Below are 17,467 nucleotides of genomic sequence, written 5' to 3'. Positions count from 1 at the left end.
CTTCACCTTTTCTTTTTTTGGAAGATGATATGGGGGACCCAGATGTTACATTTCACTGGCCAATGGTGAGCAGAGAGGGGCTGGATTGGTGTGCACTCCCGATGCCCCCTTCTTTTAAAAACCCTGGAGCTCCTGTCTCCAACTCAGCAAGTAAAGTGACGGGAGGAAGAGCAGAGGCTCGCTCTGCTTCAGCGCCAGCATCACTCACACCTGACCGCCGCGGCCCGATCTTTTCTTTTTACTGCGTGTGAGTCCTGCAGAGGATCCGAGAGAAGAACCAAGCGTCTGTGAGTGAAAGGTGTTGGTGCCATGTTGGAATTAAATAAGGTGCCACTCCTGCTGTCCGTCCTGGCTTCAGTGGCTCTGGGCCAAGGTAGGTGAAGACTGCACATTCAACTTTGTTCATGCTGTTAGCAAAGAATCCAGGCCAGGCAACACACTCACAAGAAAAGGACTGTAAATGTAGAGAATCCAGCAGAATTATACCAAAAAATACATTTTATATATATATGTATAAAATGTATTTTTTCCACCTCTGTTGTCATTTTTAGTCAAATATATTTATATATATTTATATACATACATATATTAATTTTGAATATTAAAAAAATATATATTTAAAATAAAAATGATGTATGTGTGTATATATATGTGTGTATGTGTGTGTATATATATATATATGTATATATATATACATATATCTATATATATATATATGTGTATGTATTTTTTTTCCATCTCTGTTTTAGTAAATCACTGAGCACAGAGGGCCAGTGTGTGCGGCTGCTCACACACACATGCTCACTGACATAATGAAGCGTAGAGTTTTCTAAGTTGACGGCATCTCTCTGAGGATGCCGGAGCAGGAGGACTGGGCGGTGAGCTCATAGTGATAAGGGTGTGTTACTGGCTGAGCCTGTGTGTGTTATTTTATAGACCGCCTCAGTAGTTCTTCGTCTCTATTGTTAAATAACAAGCACATCTCACCACCGGGCTAATCAACCACACGTGGTGATAGAGGAGGAGGAGGAGGAGGAGGAGGAGGAGGTCCCTGTGGTTTGGTTTAGATAAAAGCTCTTGATGACCGTAAAGGTGATTAAAAAGTTGTGGTGGGAGACGTTGTCTTCTTGTTGACAGCCGGCAGCACAGTAGCCCCACAGTCAGTCAGCAGGGCTTCAACGCAGCCCTCGTACTTTATGGTTTTAATTCACAGCTTAGCCTGTGGCTAACTGTCTTCCAGATAACAACCCCCCCAATGATCACCCTTTGAAGGCTTCCCACTCTTCCTGAATGACACGGCACTTTGTTGTTCCGAAGCTGTCACTTTCTGTCCACATGCAGCTGCTCCCCATTAAAGGGAGCTCTCCGCAGTCTCACGTTGGACTCGGAGGCCTCGGAGCCGTAAACGTCTGGCCGTGGCTTTGTGCCATTTTGCTGATGAATATATCAAAAGGCGGTTTGAGGGAAGAAGGAAGAAGGTAGACATATGAATGGTGACTCCCAACAACTCTTGCCGGAGTGAATGCTGGCCTTAAAACGGATTGTAAAAGTTTACACTCGCCACGCTCCTTAATCGCTGCGTCCACATCTTGCAGTAAGATGGTTTCGTACTCAGCCAGACAGCCAGCGGTCCATCAGGATCTAAACCTGGTCACCTTGGCAACAGGGAGACCCGCTCCACTCTGAGAAGACTGAATATAAAAGGACCTGCATTCAGTCCAGCCCTAAAGTAATGTCTCCATCCGTCCATTTGTCTTCATCTGGTCCTCTTTTATTTCTAATCTATCTCCCTCAGGAATTTCCTCGTGAATACTTTCCCCACCTATTTCTCTCTGTTCTCCTCCTCTATCAAACCCTCTGACACTGTCTCCATACACCTCCCAGATTTACGAGCTGCTCACCTATTTGGAGGCAGCAGCTGTTGCTGAATGCCACTCTGGGCTTTAACCGGAGCTTGTCGCCTTCTTCTTCTCTTGTGGGACTAATGGCCAAAGCTAGGTAGTGTATATGCGAGCAGCAGCTGGAGGGCCGTCGTGAGTCAGTTCTCCAGATGCTGACCACTGTCTGCTCCAAACACACAGCCGTCTGGCCAGCTGACTTTAATGACTGAGACGGGGATTACAGTGGATCAAAGTAAAAGCCACAAATTCCCAGTAATAACAACCCTTTCTTTTCTCCTATTCATGAGTACATGCTTGTGTGTGGCTGTGCCAAAATATTATTTATTGCAGGACTAATCAGCTGCTTTCATTTGAGTTATTTCCAGCTCCTGGCTCCGTACCTGTGCACAGGTGCAGAGGTTCATGCGAGGACAATTTTTTTGAATGCGTAAATAACCCAACGCTGCCCAGTCGTGTTTTTAATAGCATCGGGGAGAAAGTGCTCGAGAGCACAAAGCCGTACCTTTTTGGAAATCCTTAAATCATGCGGTTGATTTGCATCATTAGTTGATGTTGGGGGGTTACAGATTTTAATAAGCCACAGATGTTTGAGAAATTACACTTTGATTTTTGAAAACACGAAGGTAAGGAGAGACATAGATGCAGAGAGAAAAAACAGACTCGTCTGCAGCCACACACACCTCAGGATCCAGCCAAACACATAAACAGCTTCCATATGACATGGCAAAGAGATCATCACATACACAGGCCCACACACACACACACACACACACACACACACACTTGAAAGGACGCTGTTTTAATCAAGGAATTCCGTGAAACCTGGTTCTCTAATGTACGTACCGTGAAGAGGGGAGACATGGTGTTTTCAAATATTCTCCCTCTCATCTGGCATGTGTGTGTGTGTGTGTGTGTGTGTGTATATATATATATATACATGATAAACAGGACCCACACTTCCTATTGAAACCCTGACACTCTGCCAACGTACATCTGGCACAGCCGTGCTGCTCTAATCTGCCTGAAAACCATTCTGGGTGCAACTTATTCTCTTCAACAGCTTTTTTATTAGATTCTGGCAGAAAGCTCTCACTCAGAAAGGGCAACCGAGTCGCCATGGAAAAAGTGCTGGTGTTGTACAATTCTGCAAACCGTGAATATGTTGAAGGTGCACTCGGGCAGAACAAGTGACATGGCACAACCAGCGACCGTTATTGAACATTACACGGTACAATAACGAGATTAATGAGCACAAAAGTTCTGGTGGATTGGTAAATAATAAAACTTTCACCCAGGAGACTGCTGTTCATGTCCTGTGAGAAACCTAAAAGAAGAAAGAGTTGACTTTACGCTTGTTAGCTAACATTGTTACGTTTGTCTGAAATGGGTAGTTTTTGAGTTACCTTGTTGCATTATGCTGTTGCGCTACGTTGTTGCGCTGCATTGTTGCGCTATGTTGTTGTGCTACGCTGTTGTGCTACGTTGTTGTGCTACGCTGTTGCGCTACGCTGTTGCGCTACGTTGTTGCGCCACGTTGTTGCGCCACGTTGTTGCGCTACGTTGTTGCGCTATGTTGTTGCGCTATGTTGTTGTGCTAGGTTGTTGCGCTACGCTGTTGTGCTACGTTGTTGTGCTACATTGTTGCGCTACGTTGTTGCCATGAACGATGAACCTATATTTGCTAACCCTAACCAAGTCGGTGAAACATGTTTATGAATTTGTTTGTCTGAGGATTGTCGACAGCAGTATATTTGAGGAGCGGTTGGCAGAGAGGTTTTTTCTGGGTTGGGAAGTGAAGCAGGGAGAGACACTAGTGATTAATAGTTGGGGATTTGCCTTCATGTAGCCTGGCTGGCTCTATAAATACAGCAGCTGTGTTTCAGAACAAACCATGTGACCTAAATCTTTAAATCCAAAGATAGTCCTCTAAAATAAGATTTGCAGTTGTCGCAAAAGAGAGAGTAGAGATGACAATGACTGCCTCGTGGGATGCAAAGTAATACACTAAACTATCTTTGAGACATGTTGCTGATATGGTCAAGCATTCAGGTGCTTCCCATGAGGCTAAATGCAACCGAGATGCTAACCCGCCCACAGGTGCAGCTCTGCCACTATAATGTGTCTTGTTGCCTGGTTTACGAGGGTCACGGGGATGCCGGCTGAGGTTTAAAAACCGTCACATGGCAGGATTCATGTCAAAGGTGAAACCGGGAGAGAAAAGTGATACATGTGTTTGTGCATTCCGCTACATTAGCTGTGAAAAGTCCAAATCTTAGAGACGTTTGTGTGAGCGAAGCACAACCCGAACCCACTTATACTGCAAGTGCCCAACACGTTTTACATTCAAGAGACAAAGCCCCCTAGGGGCCGAAGCAGCAACGACAAGACAAAAGAGTTGTGAAACAGTTGTGCTTAGCGTTGTAGTGCGTGGTTAACATTGTGAAACGGTTGTGGTTAGCGTTGAAGCATGTGGTTAACGTTGTGAAACAGTTGTGCTTAGCGTTGTAGTGCGTGGTTAACATTGTGGAACAGTTGTGGTTAGCGTTGTAGCGCGTGGTTAACATTGTGGAACAGTTGTGGTTAGCGTTGTGAAACAGTTGTGGTTAACGTTGTGAAACGGTTGTGGTTAGCGTTGTAGCGCGTGGTTAACGTTGTGAAACGGTTGTGGTTAACGTTGTGAAACGGTTGTGGTTAGCGTTGAAGCTCGTGGTTAGAGTTGTGAAACTGTCGGGTTAACGTTGCAACGCATGGTTACTGGTTTCACTCGGGACTTAAACTTGGACTTCTTGGTAAAAGTCCTGCACACTTCTCTCTCTACGTCGGTTGCTCTGTGTCTAACAGCCATACGGGCAGGTTTACAGTGTACTTGAAAGGCTGGCTCATCTCATACAAAGAACAAAAACGTTAAAAGGTGCCTTGTGCGTCAGCATCAAGACTCCAGGACCGCTGGCCGAACGTTTGGTATTTGACACCCTGGGAGTCTGAGACCCAACTGGCTTATTATTGTGACCACGATGGCGAAGGTCCCCCAACCTGACCTCATTTTCCAACAAGTCCTCCAAATTAAGAGACTAAATAAGTCGTTGGCTTCTGTCTACTAGAAGGACACATGTGAGCATTTAATGATCTGGTGGTTGAGGATAGGAGCAAAAAAAGAATTTGGTTAGTTTTAGGGGAAAGATCATGGTTGAGGTTTGTGAAGGTCAGGGGAGCTTCGTCATCATGGTGACAGTAATAAACACACGGTTAAGGTAAGGGAACGAGCACGGTCATGCTCTGAAACACAACCCTGATGCTGTTTCACGGTTAGAAACGGGGAACAATCACCAGCACGGGTTAAAGTTCATCATCTTGTTGACCGAAGGCTGGTTGTTTCGAGGCCCTTGCTGAAAGTGTTTATAAAACCCACCGAACATTTACCAAAGCACCTTAAAATAGATTTGACTTCTTCTCGGTAGCTGTAAAAAGTAAAAAATGTCTTACAGAATGCAACCAAACCCACACAGAGCACATTAAACTAGCTTCTTGATGAGACAACATTCCCTTTGCATACCAGCCGTGTGAAACGGTGCCCTGATAAAATCTCCCAGCTTTTAAAATTCATAAGGTGTTAACACGCCACTCAAAAGCACAATAAGCTCTGTGAGTCTGCCACGGGACCCGGGCCAGTTCATACCGGCCCTAACTGAGCTCACCACCCCAATTTCTGGATTTCCCACTTTTGACTTGAATCGCTTCATAAAACGCGAGAAAAGTTTATTTTTGTCTCCGTTGTCAGACATCTTGAAATGATAATCGGGAGACTCATGGGCGACTATGAATTTGGCTTTGTTTTTATTTGTGCAAGCGAAAACAAGATGTTATTTAACAAGAGTGGGATATTTTTTGGAAATACATGGATGCACTTTACAGCGGGGAAGGGTCAAAATAATTTGTTGATGGAGTTCCCTCAGCTTTCTCAAAGAAAAGTTGTTGTTTTTGAGCAAACACACACGCACACACACACACACATATATATATATATATATATATATATATATATATATATATATATATATATATATATATATATATATATATATGTATATATATATATAAACAGTCATAAAGTAATCAGGATAGACACAAAGAAGACGGTGGGAAACTATTTGATTTGATTTCCTAATGCATGCAGACTCACATCTGCCCAGCAGATCAGTGTGGAAGCATTTGCTTCTGTTTATGCAGCTACTCCAGTGTATCAGAGAGTCAATGCCGATATGGAAACGTATTAATGTTGTGTTTATTTTAAAGGCAGGGGCATAAATAAACAACTATGAGGGTCAACTGATTTGTCTGTGTTACCCTAAACATACAGTGGGTCTTTGTTCCGTTGAGCTTTGCTAAATCGATCAGCAGGGTTGAAAAGAAATGTGCTGGCACGACATAAAGCCTTGGAGTGAGCCGTAAAAACCAGTGGGGACTGGGATCGATACTGGCCACTGCAGTCTCTGCTCGTAAACTCAGCGCTGTCTCCCAAAGTGCTAAGTGCTTGCACATATTATGCACACACACACACACACACACACACACACACACACACACACACACACACACACACACACACACACACACTCACCGAGGCTGCACAAGCTGCTTTTTGTTTCCGTCACGGACCATGACATTTATTTTTTTTTCCAAGCAGCCCAAGTGAAACTGGAAGATGAAATGTTAAGCAAACAAGTGACGTTTTTGAAAACACACAAAACAAAGTTGGAAAATGAATCATTAAACGTAGAGCAGGAGGGGAAAGCACTGCCATGTTTAGTGATTCAAAGATCCACAATGAGCTGCTTCTTCAGAGGACACTAATGAGATAATCACCTGGATGTAGGAATGTATTACACGTTGATAATCAGACTGGATTCACTGGTGTTCGCTTTCAGCGTGCCTGAATTAAACGTTTCCATACCACAGGTGTTTGTCTTTGAACGCACCACTGATGGGTAAAAAGAGCATTATGATAATGCAGCGAGTATTAATGAATGTTTTTCTTTTTTTACTCTGAATTATGACTCAATTTGAACTCTTTACAGAATTATTTGAGTGTGTATATTTTGACCACGACTTTATAGCACGTTGCTTATAGGAATGATCTAAATGTAATTTAGGATTAAATCTGTGAATGTTGTAGGTTTGTGGTGAAACCCTGATGTCATCATGAAGGCGGAGCTTGTTGGACTTTGGTAGAAGAGGATATGATTGTGGGTCATGACCTCAGAGAGAGGTCATGACCTGGCTTGCTGCTGCTGTTGTTGTTTGCACTGCTGGTGTTTGTTGTGAGCTCTGAGCTGTTGGCTCAACCGTCACCATGTTTGTGGAAGCAGTAGACGAGACCAGCTGTGAACCTTTTTAAAACAAAGATGGATGTTGTTGTTTTTTTCACTTCAACAATATCTGTTTACCTGCAAGTGGTTTTGAGCTTTGCTTCTTCCACATGTTCACAGCTTTCATCCTTCAGTATCCACCTCTTCATTATCAGCATGAGGGCTGTTAAACTTTGTGCAATGTTGTTCAAATAAATGTATTTTTTAACAGATGAGTTGCAAGTTAATTAAGTGTGAAGTTCAAGAAACTTAATTACAGAACAATTAATTAGTCCACTTAGCCTGAAATGGCAGTTGGTATGAATGTAGATGGAATTATCTTAAGTTGAAATAAGTTGAAATCAGAAAACTCAGTTATTTAACTAATGATCATGTGTTGTTTACGCCTGATAACCTTTTATTAAAGGTTATCTTAAGGTTGAGTTTCTGCTTTTTTATGGGAGCAAATGAACCTTTGTTTTTTAAAGATGAAACAACATGGCATGTATTACAGTGAGGACCAGGAGCCAATCGGACCGGAGCAGGAGGGTGGCCCTCAACGGGTTCACTGACCCACAGACAACAGGTGAGTCAGTCGGCAGTACACTGGTCCTCTAAACACAACAAACCTCTGGATCTCAACATCATCAGCTGTCCATGTGGCTCTTTTCATGATTTAACATCCATTTCTTATTGGAGAAACAGAGTGGGGATATTGGTCCGGGTTATTGGCCATCACCAGATAACTTCATCAGCGTAACACATTGCTTGGTGAACAAAACAAATAATCGGCTTGTTGCTAAAGCACTCTTCTCATATTACTCCCTGAGGAGTTGCTCAGGTTTCAGAACAGAAGAAAACATGAGACAATATTCCTCGGAGTGGAGCCAGTTTGGAAATAACCTTGACAATGCAAAGCTCCCTGGGGTGTATTAAGTCAGTTCTAATGGCGGTAGCAGACCTCCTTTTGAACGTTTGGTTCTGACCCACGTCTCCCCTTCATGTAAAACCAGCTCCATCCACCCACCCTCGATCTGTCTGTCTGACTAACCCTCCATTCTTTTGCTTTCCATCCATGTCTCCCCTCCATCTGCATCCAGGCGTGACCGAGTGGACGTCCTGGTTCAACATCGACCATCCTGGAGGGAACGGAGACTACGAGCGCCTGGAGGCCATCCGTTTTTATTACAGGGAGAGGATTTGTGCTCGGCCTTCGGCCATGGAGGCTCGCACCACAGACTGGGTGGCAGCGTCGGAGACCGGGGAAGTGGTCCACTCCAGTCTGGAGAAGGGCTTCTGGTGCATCAACAGGGAGCAGCCACAGGGTCGTGTCTGCTCCAACTATCACGTCCGCTTTCAGTGTCCTCCAGGTAGCTCCGACGACACGCATCACTACACATGGAGGAGTCACCCATTATGAAATATTTCCTGGTCCTCAAAGAGCGTTGCTCAGGATGTTTCTGGTCCCCGATGTGTGTTTAGTGCAGAGCTACTGGACTAACTGGAATGACTGGGAGCCCTGTTCCACCACGGTGTGTGACGACGTCGGCATCCAGGTCCGCCAGAGGAAATGTGTCAACACCCAGCCCATGCCTCTCCTGCTGGTGCCAGCCTGCCAGGGCCACCATTCAGAAAGGAGGGAGTGCTCCAACCCTCCTTGTACCGGTGAGAGTCACAACATTTACCTGAACCTAATTTAAATTATACAATGAGATGGAATCGTTTGTGAAATAACAGGAAGTGAGATTTTTAATACCATATTGCTTTGTATAGCTAGAAAGAGATGTAGTGTAGAATGTTAATCCCTATAAAATATCCTTATTTGTATTTAAACTGGAATACATTTCCTCTATAGTTGTTCCAGATTGTGATATCATAAACTTGAGTTTTAGTGTTGACTCTGCTGTAAGGTTTCAGCCACAAGAGAGCTTTTCAAGAGTTTTCTTGATTGAGCTGCTTGTAATCAGCCGTCTTCTGAATCAGCGTTCTCATACTGTTTATGCCCACAATACTGTATTTAATGCACCATTTAATAGCTAGTAATTATTGTCATATGCAAAAGGGAGTTAGCAGCTCTCATTAGACCACTGTGTTAAGTTTGAATGGAAAATAAAGTCCCATGTATTTCCTGTCTCACTGTGTGATCAGCCCAGTGGGGTCCGTGGGGTCGGTGGGGGACGTGTTCGGTGACCTGCGGTGGAGGTCGCAGGGTCAGGAGGAGGACCTGTTCAAGGACCTCGGAGACGCTTCAGTGTGCTGGCCGGCCTGTTGAAGTACAGAAGTGTGGGAAGAGTCCATGTCCAGGTGTGTTGGAGGTGTGATATCGTTCTTCATATGGATGTTTATGCTCATGTCACGTCTTTCTTTACGGCAGCCAAATGTCAGCTGGTGTGCTCCGAGGGCCGCCCCAGCGAGGACTGCAGCCGGTGTGCGTGCGACGACCACGTGCTGCACGGAGAGGTCCACGGCGTGACCGGCGTCCCGGTGGCGGGAGCCTGGGTGGCGCTGGACAGCCAGCCCAAGGCCATCCGTGCCCTTACAGACGCCAAAGGTCAGTTCAGGATCACAGGGATCTGCTCCTCCGGCTCCACCTTGATCTCCATCAGGAAGGAGAAGTTTGCCCCGATCACAGTCTCCACCTCCAGCAACGGCACCGGCTCATCCTGGGTACGGGCTGTCCTCCAATCAGCTGGTGAGTGCTCAAAAAACATATTATTAACAACAAAAAGTAGAATTTAGTATTGAGATATTGTTGGCTATTTCATTTATTTCCACTTATTAAAGGAAACAGTTTCCTGATTTTCATTATTATCATTCCACAGAGCCAGTAAAACCTCCAATCATAGTCTCAGACCTCAGAAAACAGGAAATTGTCAAAGCTACAAAACAAACAGTCTGGCTCGTGTCAGGCTTTACATTGTCTGGAGTAGTTACTCGCTCTGCTGCATGGAGACCAAATAAAAATAGACCAGTGCTGCTTTTGAAAGAGTAATTCCCCCAACAATCATATTTCATGATCACGGGGACCGATGCGAGGATAAAGTTGAATGTTTGACTGAGTTTTATGAGCTCTCAAAACTCTGTGGCAATATTCAAAACAGTGTGAGGAAAGTCTTGAGGGTCTGCTCCTTCCCACTTCCACAGAAAAGCCATACATTGTGAAGCACCCGGAGGACAAAGTGCGTTATGAGGGAGGACGGGTGATGTTTTGCTGCAAGGCAACCGGATCACCAGCACCTGACAAATACTACTGGTGAGAGGAAATGTAGCCTTATTAATCACAGAAACGATCACGTTGGATTCATCAAGTATGTGTTTTGGCCTTCATCTGGCCCTGAGATGAATGTCTTCTTTAGCTGCTTATGACTCCCTTATGTCCAGCACTTAGTGCTGTTTGGTCCTGGGCAGGCAGCTCACAGTAGGTTTATCTGAGCCTTTTTAGCCCAAACCATCTGAAAAACCACATGCTGATGAGAGCTGTGAGACTGAACCAAAACAGTTGGAAACCAAGCCAATGGGCTCACAGATGCAGTTTGACACATTTAAAGTGGCAAAGAGCTACTCATGGCATCAAGTTGTACGTTTATGATCGTTTCACAACGTTTCAGCCACCAGCAGCAGTTTGGTAAATAGTAATTGTCTTCATTCTGTGTATATTTTGAAGGTACCACAATGGGAATCTGCTGGACAGGAAGGTGTTCAAGTATGAAGAGGACCTCGTACTGTGGAGCCTGAAGCCGGAGCAGTCAGGGCAGTACTACTGCAAGACCAGCAGCTCTGCAGGCAGCATCAAGTCCTCTCCAGCCCTCCTCACTGTGATCCGTATGTATCGCCTTTCACCCCTAAACTTCAGTCGTTTGGATGCTTCCACTTTTGTAGAAACCCCGTCATATTAAAAAGACACTGTCCGTAGGCCAGTATTTACCACTTTAATCTGCCGGTTTGAAGGAAGCTTTAATGACACACATTAGTGCGAGTGAATGCTGAAAAGTTGTGGAGAAATTACAAATCCTTTTGTTCTCACAATCTCAAAACAACAGAAAACCTCCCGTTTTAGTCAGTGGCACAGTGACGTGACCTGTAATTTATCATCATCATCCTGGAGGGAAAATGATTGAGTGTGATGATAGTGGCACTCTGGGATCATAGCTCAGGATGGCCGCTATCCCAGTGCATTTAACGATGATGGCTTTGGTCAACGTTCAACTCATATTCACAGTTAAACTGACAACATTTTAAAAAATCAAACAACCACAGTTTATTAACTGGATAAAGAGCAGCGGCCTGAGAGCTTGTGTACACTTGGAGTGGAATGTCAACGGCAAGATCCAATCGAGTGATCCATGAGCCATGACCACGCATAAAGAGGATTCAAACAAAAGCACAGTGTCTTCAACTTCAGGGAGGGGGGGGGGGGGGGGGAGTTAATGGCCTGTCTGTCTTGTCTTTGGAAAAACTACATTACAGGCTAGAAAATAGGAAAGGCTCGTACAAGCTGGCTGCGCTTGGAGGAGTACATTTTTATTATGTTGACATTAGTTGAAGCCACAGTGTCCCAAGCTGGATGCCTCATTGTGAGAGATGATCTGGAAACTGTAAAACCCCGTCAACACAATCCCTCCAGAACAGCCGGCACACGACAGGACGAAAACATACTTTCCTCCTTAAATGCAGCAATTCTTCTCACATTTAACAGCATGCAGAAGTTAAGGTGATTTCCCATAAAGATGTTTTAACCATAATCACACAAATGACTGCAAGTGTCATAATGTATCATGAAAGTAAAGCCAAAGGCCCGTTGGTAAAGTCATCAGCAGTACAGTGAATGGCATTTCATACGCTGCTCCATGTGTCTGCAATCATCGACTTAGATTAAGAGCTGAACAGGGTCGCTCCATGATATCATGCACGTTGATTATTCTGCCAATGTCTGGCTGAAACCTAACTCTATTTCCAGCTCGATTCTGGATCGTTGGTAAATAAATGTTCTCTTCAACTCCATGTCTAATTACTCTTTAATCCACGTTTCACCGTCCAACTTGGCTACTCACGACTCACTCTCAGGCCATGCAGACGCATGTGTGTGTGAATAAATTATGTGTGAGTTTGCATCCATGTGTGAAAGAAGGCAGAAATGGCTTTGAAATACTCTGTTGGCAAGTTCATATTTATTCACTGTATGTGTGCCCTGTTCCACTCATGCAGTGATATACAATTATGCCGTACCCCATTTCTTTGTAATTCAAATCTAACGATTTGACAGGCTTTCAAGATGTGGAACTGTTCTGTCTTCAAGTCTTTCTTAGAAACTAAGAAAAAGCCTTTCATGTTTTATGTGTATCAGATGACTCATTTTTCTTTTCATGTCTTCATGTCAACACCCCACTAATGTATTTTATCGTCCTATTCGCAGCGCAAGGAAAGCCAGCGTGTAATTCCACCCCCGAGGCGCACCTCATCAGACTGCCGATAGACTGCGTTCAACCCGGGACCGACTCCATGCACTACAACGCCGGCCGCTGCCCTCACAACAAATGTGCCGGATCCTTAGACTTCGACATGCGCTGCAGAGATGGAGCGGACTTCTGCTGCGGTGCGCAAAATCTGGAAAGTCGAATCATCGACTGCGGGAGCTACAAACTCCCGATCCGGGCCGTGAAGCAGTGCGGCTGTCAGAAGTGTTTGCAGCCCACTCTGCTGGTTCGGGGCAGAGTGGTCACAGCGGACAGTGATGAGCCGCTGCGTTTTGGGCACATCTACATTGGCAAAGAGAGGGTTGGCACCACCGGATACCAAGGGGGCTTCACATTGCAAATCAGTCACGACACGCAGAGGTTAGTGGTGAATTTTGTTGACCCCACTGAGAAGTTTCTCGACACGCCGAAGGTGTTCATCCTTGATAAGAAAGGTGGGTCCATCTACCATGATGTGAAGGTGATGAGAAAGAAGACGCCAATTGATATCAATGCAGGAGAGACCAACTCTATTAACCTTGGGGATGTTGAAGGGGAAGACCCCATCGGTCTTTTGGTTATTCCTCCCAACTCTTTCCACAAGGACAACGGGGAAATCTATGAGGGAACCGTGAAAGCCAGCGTCACCTTCATCGACCCAAGAAATCTCACCACGGCAGCCGCATCACCCGGCGATCTCAACTTTGTGGACGATGAGGGTGACATGCTCCCCTTGAGGACCTACGGCATGTTCTCTGTGGACTTCAGAGATGAGGCCAACAAGGAGGTGCTCGGGGCCGGACCTGTTCAGGTGCTTCTCGACGCGCAGCATGTCAAAATGCCAGAGCACATTCCCAAAATGAAGCTGTGGTCTATGAACCCAGACACGGGAGTCTGGGAGGAGGAGAGTGACTTTTCCTATACGACCACGAACGCGGGTGGGCGGAGCAAACGAGAGGAACGCACCTTCCTCATCGGGAACATGGAGATCAGAGAACGTAGGCTCTTCAATCTGGACGTGCCCGAAAACAGACGCTGCTACGTCAAAGTCCGCGCCTACATGAGTGACAAGTTCCTACCTAGTGAACAGCTGGAGGGTGTTGTTATCAGCTTAATCAATTTGGAACCAAAACCTGGATTTTCCTCTAATCCTCGGGCATGGGGCCGTTTTGACAGTGTTATCACCGGACCCAACGGGGCCTGTTTACCGGCTTTCTGCGACGCCCAGATGCCTGACGCTTACACAGCCTACGTCACAGCAATGATGGGCGGGGAAGAACTGGAGGCAGCTCCCTCCTCCCCCAAGATGAATCCAAACATCATTGGAGTGTCTCAGCCGTATCTAGATAAAATAGACTACCAGCGCTCAGACCACAATGATCCGGCTCTGAAGAAAACAGCCTTCCAAATCAACTTGGCAAAGCCTAACCAAAATAATCTTGATGAGACCAATGGGCCAATATACCCGTATCAGAATTTAATAGGTTGTGAAAATGCCCCCATCGACGCAAATCATTTCAGATTCTTCCGAGTGGAGAAGGACAAGTATGAATACAACGTTGTTCCCTTCGAGGAGAATGATTTGACGACCTGGACTGGAGACTACCTCTCCTGGTGGCCGAATCCTCAGGAGTTCAGAGCATGCTTCATTAAGGTCAAGATCCACGGACAGAAGGAAGTGATGGTCAGGTCGAGGAATCTGGGAGGAACACACCGACGTACGAAAGGCAAATTCTACGGCATAAGAGACATCCGCAGCACCCGGGACATGCGAGAAGCCAACACCTCGGCGGCCTGCGTGGAGTTCAAATGCAGCGGCATGTTGTTTGATCAGGCCGAGGTTGACCGGTCCCTCATATCGGTCCTTCCACAGGGGAACTGTCGCAGGACCGGCACCAACGGTCTCCTCCAAGAGTATCTCCTCAAACACCCACCAGTCGCTCAAAACAACGAGTCCCATGGCTTCACCATGCTGGCCCCCGTTGATCCTTTGGGACACAACTACGGCATCTACACGGTCACAGACCAGAACCCCAGGGTGGCCAAGGAGATCGCTATCGGCCGCTGCTTCGACGGCACCTCGGACGGTTTCTCCAGGGAGATGAAGACGGACTCTGGCGTGGCGTTGACCTTCACCTGTCCGGAGAGGAAAATCAACAGAGAGAGCCTTTTCCAACGTCTGCAGACCAACCCGGCTCAGACTCTGGCCCAGATGGCGAGGAGCATGAGGGAGTCGGACGGTCTGCAGGTGCAGAGGTTATCCACCCAGATGGTGGCCTATCCTGCGGAGCAGCAGGGCAGGACCCAGAGTCGCAGAGTCACCTCCACAAGCAGGAGGAGGGTGTCCATGCGCACGCAGCAACGGCAGTAGGCGCTCCAAGGTGGGGAGGTTGAAATGAGATCATCCCAGGTGTCTTTGCATTCACAGTCATCAATTAAATTCTCTTTTCCTTCCATTTCCAGGTCTTCCATTAAGACTGATATGACGTCATCAAATCAAGGAAGTAAACGTTGCCCGTCTGTTGATGAGTATGAACTCCCTTTTGACTATGGAAACCACAAAACAGAGGCGGACAGCAATTCAGCAAAAAAATGAACGAGTGGTTGAAGATATTCATTAGACTTACTTGAAGGGCTCGGTATATTCATTTCTTCCTCCCCTCCTAAAAGACATGCATCATTTGACTATGTGTAGTGCGGTGACTGGCGTTTACTTAATTAGCCTTGGTCTAATTTTATGTATGAATAGACTAAAATGACATTTGAGAATGTACTTTCATCTGTATAATTTGTGGCATTCCACTTCCCCCACGGTGCTTTTTTTTTCTTTTTTCTCTAACATCTGTCAACATGAATTGAAACCAAACATTTAGTAACTGTAAAGACTACGCCAGACCCCAGACACTTCATAATTGCTTTTCAAAGAAGGTTTTCGTCAAGAGGCAGAAAGAAACCACGTTGAGGTCCACGTCTGCAGCAGACATCGAGGCCTTTTTTACTTCCACAAAGCTGGGATGAAGTCTGTGTTCCAAAAGAGACTCCTGCAGCGTGGTGAAGGCGTGCCACCCAGGGAACAGAGGATGTTTTCAGTCATGCTTCTTAAGGATATTCATTAGCATGCCACATTGCCAGCTGTGATTCAGCCAAACGTCCTTTCACACCTACTTATGTGCAAGACCAAGTCCCCCGCCAAGACAAGCAAGGGTCTCACAGGCAGGTCTAAAAGCAGGATAGTTGATTTGAGAGGGATGACATCATTTCCTTTTCGTCCTCTGCACATCCCAAATTAGTATCACCGAAGATAAGTGTTACTTAATAAGCAAATGTTCCCAAATATCTCACTTCCTCAGAAAACCATCACAGAGACTCATTCAGGGTCGGGATTGTTTTTATGTTCTTGTTGTCGTTGGGTAATGTGCTTGTGAGCTGCCTTTTTTGTATCTTGAAGTGCAATATCTATAATTTAACTTAAGAATTCTTAAAGATCAGCATCTAACCAACTATTACGGTCCATAAAGTGCTGCTGGTGAATGAAGCACGTGTGGTTAAGGTGTTTGTACGAGACCTCGCTGCAGGACTCGCTTGAAGCGAATAATTTAACCGCTATGTAATCATTCTTCAACTCTCTGAACTGCCTCAGAGTCTATTAACCTTTTCATACTTTGCTGCATGACTCAGTTGATTTTATTTTTTTTAATTTGTACACCACAGTAATCTTTTCAACTTCACCGAGCAATCTTGTTAGAGGGAGTTAAAACTCTCCGCGGGGCCGTCTCTTCATTAGCAAAAACCTGCTGTATGATTCTCACACCAAGAGGAATAATTAAAAAGTGACACGTGTGATTTTACTGGCCGTGTTTTTATAAATCCTCTCATTTTTGTCCATTCAAAGCATGTCTGATTAGTGTATTGAGTATTAAACTAGGATAACAAATATTGGGCTTTTTAATTGCCGTTGGTTGTGGGAAGAAACTTCCTCTGATAAAAGCAGCCAAACTTATTTATCTGCGCAACGGGACCTTGCAGACCCGTGGGAGACGTCTTCAAGCTGAACTAATCCAAAATCATGTAGTGCAAAGTGGAGGAACCGAGGAGAGGCTTACAAACACATACACGCCCGCTGTTAATGAGAAAAATAAGTTCCATATTCTCTGGAGAACCATTAAAACCGTTTGACCCTGACTTTAACAGTCAACAAGGTACTTTGCAGGATACAAAGGATGAAGTCGGGTCATCAACAACATGCTGGGCCCCAGAGGATTATGGTCAAACATTAACCATCCAGCGCGCTGTACAAACTACATTTAAGCCCGGCGACATTTAATTCCCAATGAGCAACGTGTGTGTGGTTCGATTTGCACAAAAAGTTGCTATAGAGGCGAAGTCCCTCCCCTTCCAGCGTCACGTATGTTTGTCACTTTTAAAGAATAATTTTGCAGGTTAAAGGTGCATTTCCTCTTCCTGTTGTATCGTTCTGTTTTGTGTAAATCTCTTGCAAAATAATGAGTCACCAACACTAGCTAGCTAACGAGGTCACACGGCTAAGCTCCGACCACACATGTAAGGAAAAGTTGCCTTCGACTCTTGTCACCCTGTGTGCTATGATTAACACGCTCAAGAAAAAAGCCGGAGTAATGAGGGGTGACAACATGTGATACCTTCGCCATTATGAGTGACCTCCAATCACAGGCCTGCGGGGCGACCCCGACAGTTCAGATCCCCAGATGAAAACAAACATCAACCCCAGCAGACAAAAAAAAGACAGAAT

General features: G+C 45.4%; 1 protein-coding gene across 1 annotated transcript; it reads left to right on the top strand.

The window, feature by feature from the left end:
• Window positions 1-165: 165 nt before the first annotated feature.
• Window positions 166-17,436, top strand: cilp2 (cartilage intermediate layer protein 2). Its single transcript, XM_084011628.1, has 10 exons — window positions 166-373; window positions 7,761-7,832; window positions 8,347-8,616; window positions 8,729-8,911; window positions 9,395-9,550; window positions 9,621-9,938; window positions 10,391-10,499; window positions 10,911-11,068; window positions 12,660-15,080; window positions 15,163-17,436. Exons 1-9 carry the CDS (start codon window positions 310-312, stop codon window positions 15,068-15,070), a joined length of 3,741 nt encoding a protein of 1,246 aa, XP_083867754.1. The 5' UTR covers window positions 166-309; the 3' UTR covers window positions 15,071-15,080; window positions 15,163-17,436.
• The last annotated feature ends 31 nt before the right edge of the window (window positions 17,437-17,467 follow it).

The sequence above is a fragment of the Eutrigla gurnardus genome, assembly GCF_963514095.1.
Source record: "Eutrigla gurnardus genome assembly, chromosome: 6".
NCBI classification, from domain to species: Eukaryota; Metazoa; Chordata; class Actinopteri; order Perciformes; family Triglidae; genus Eutrigla; species Eutrigla gurnardus.
This window is presented reverse-complemented; position numbering and strand designations above follow the sequence as displayed.

Excerpts from the sequence above, each read along its gene's own strand:
- cilp2 (XM_084011628.1), top strand. The coding sequence starts at position 310 with ATGTTGGAATTAAATAAGGTGCCACTCCTGCTGTCCGTCCTGGCTTCA. Across the intron at positions 7,833-8,346 it reads CACTGACCCACAGACAACAG|GCGTGACCGAGTGGACGTCC; the intron begins GTGAGTCAGTCG and ends ATCTGCATCCAG. Across the intron at positions 10,500-10,910 it reads GCACCTGACAAATACTACTG|GTACCACAATGGGAATCTGC; the intron begins GTGAGAGGAAAT and ends TATATTTTGAAG.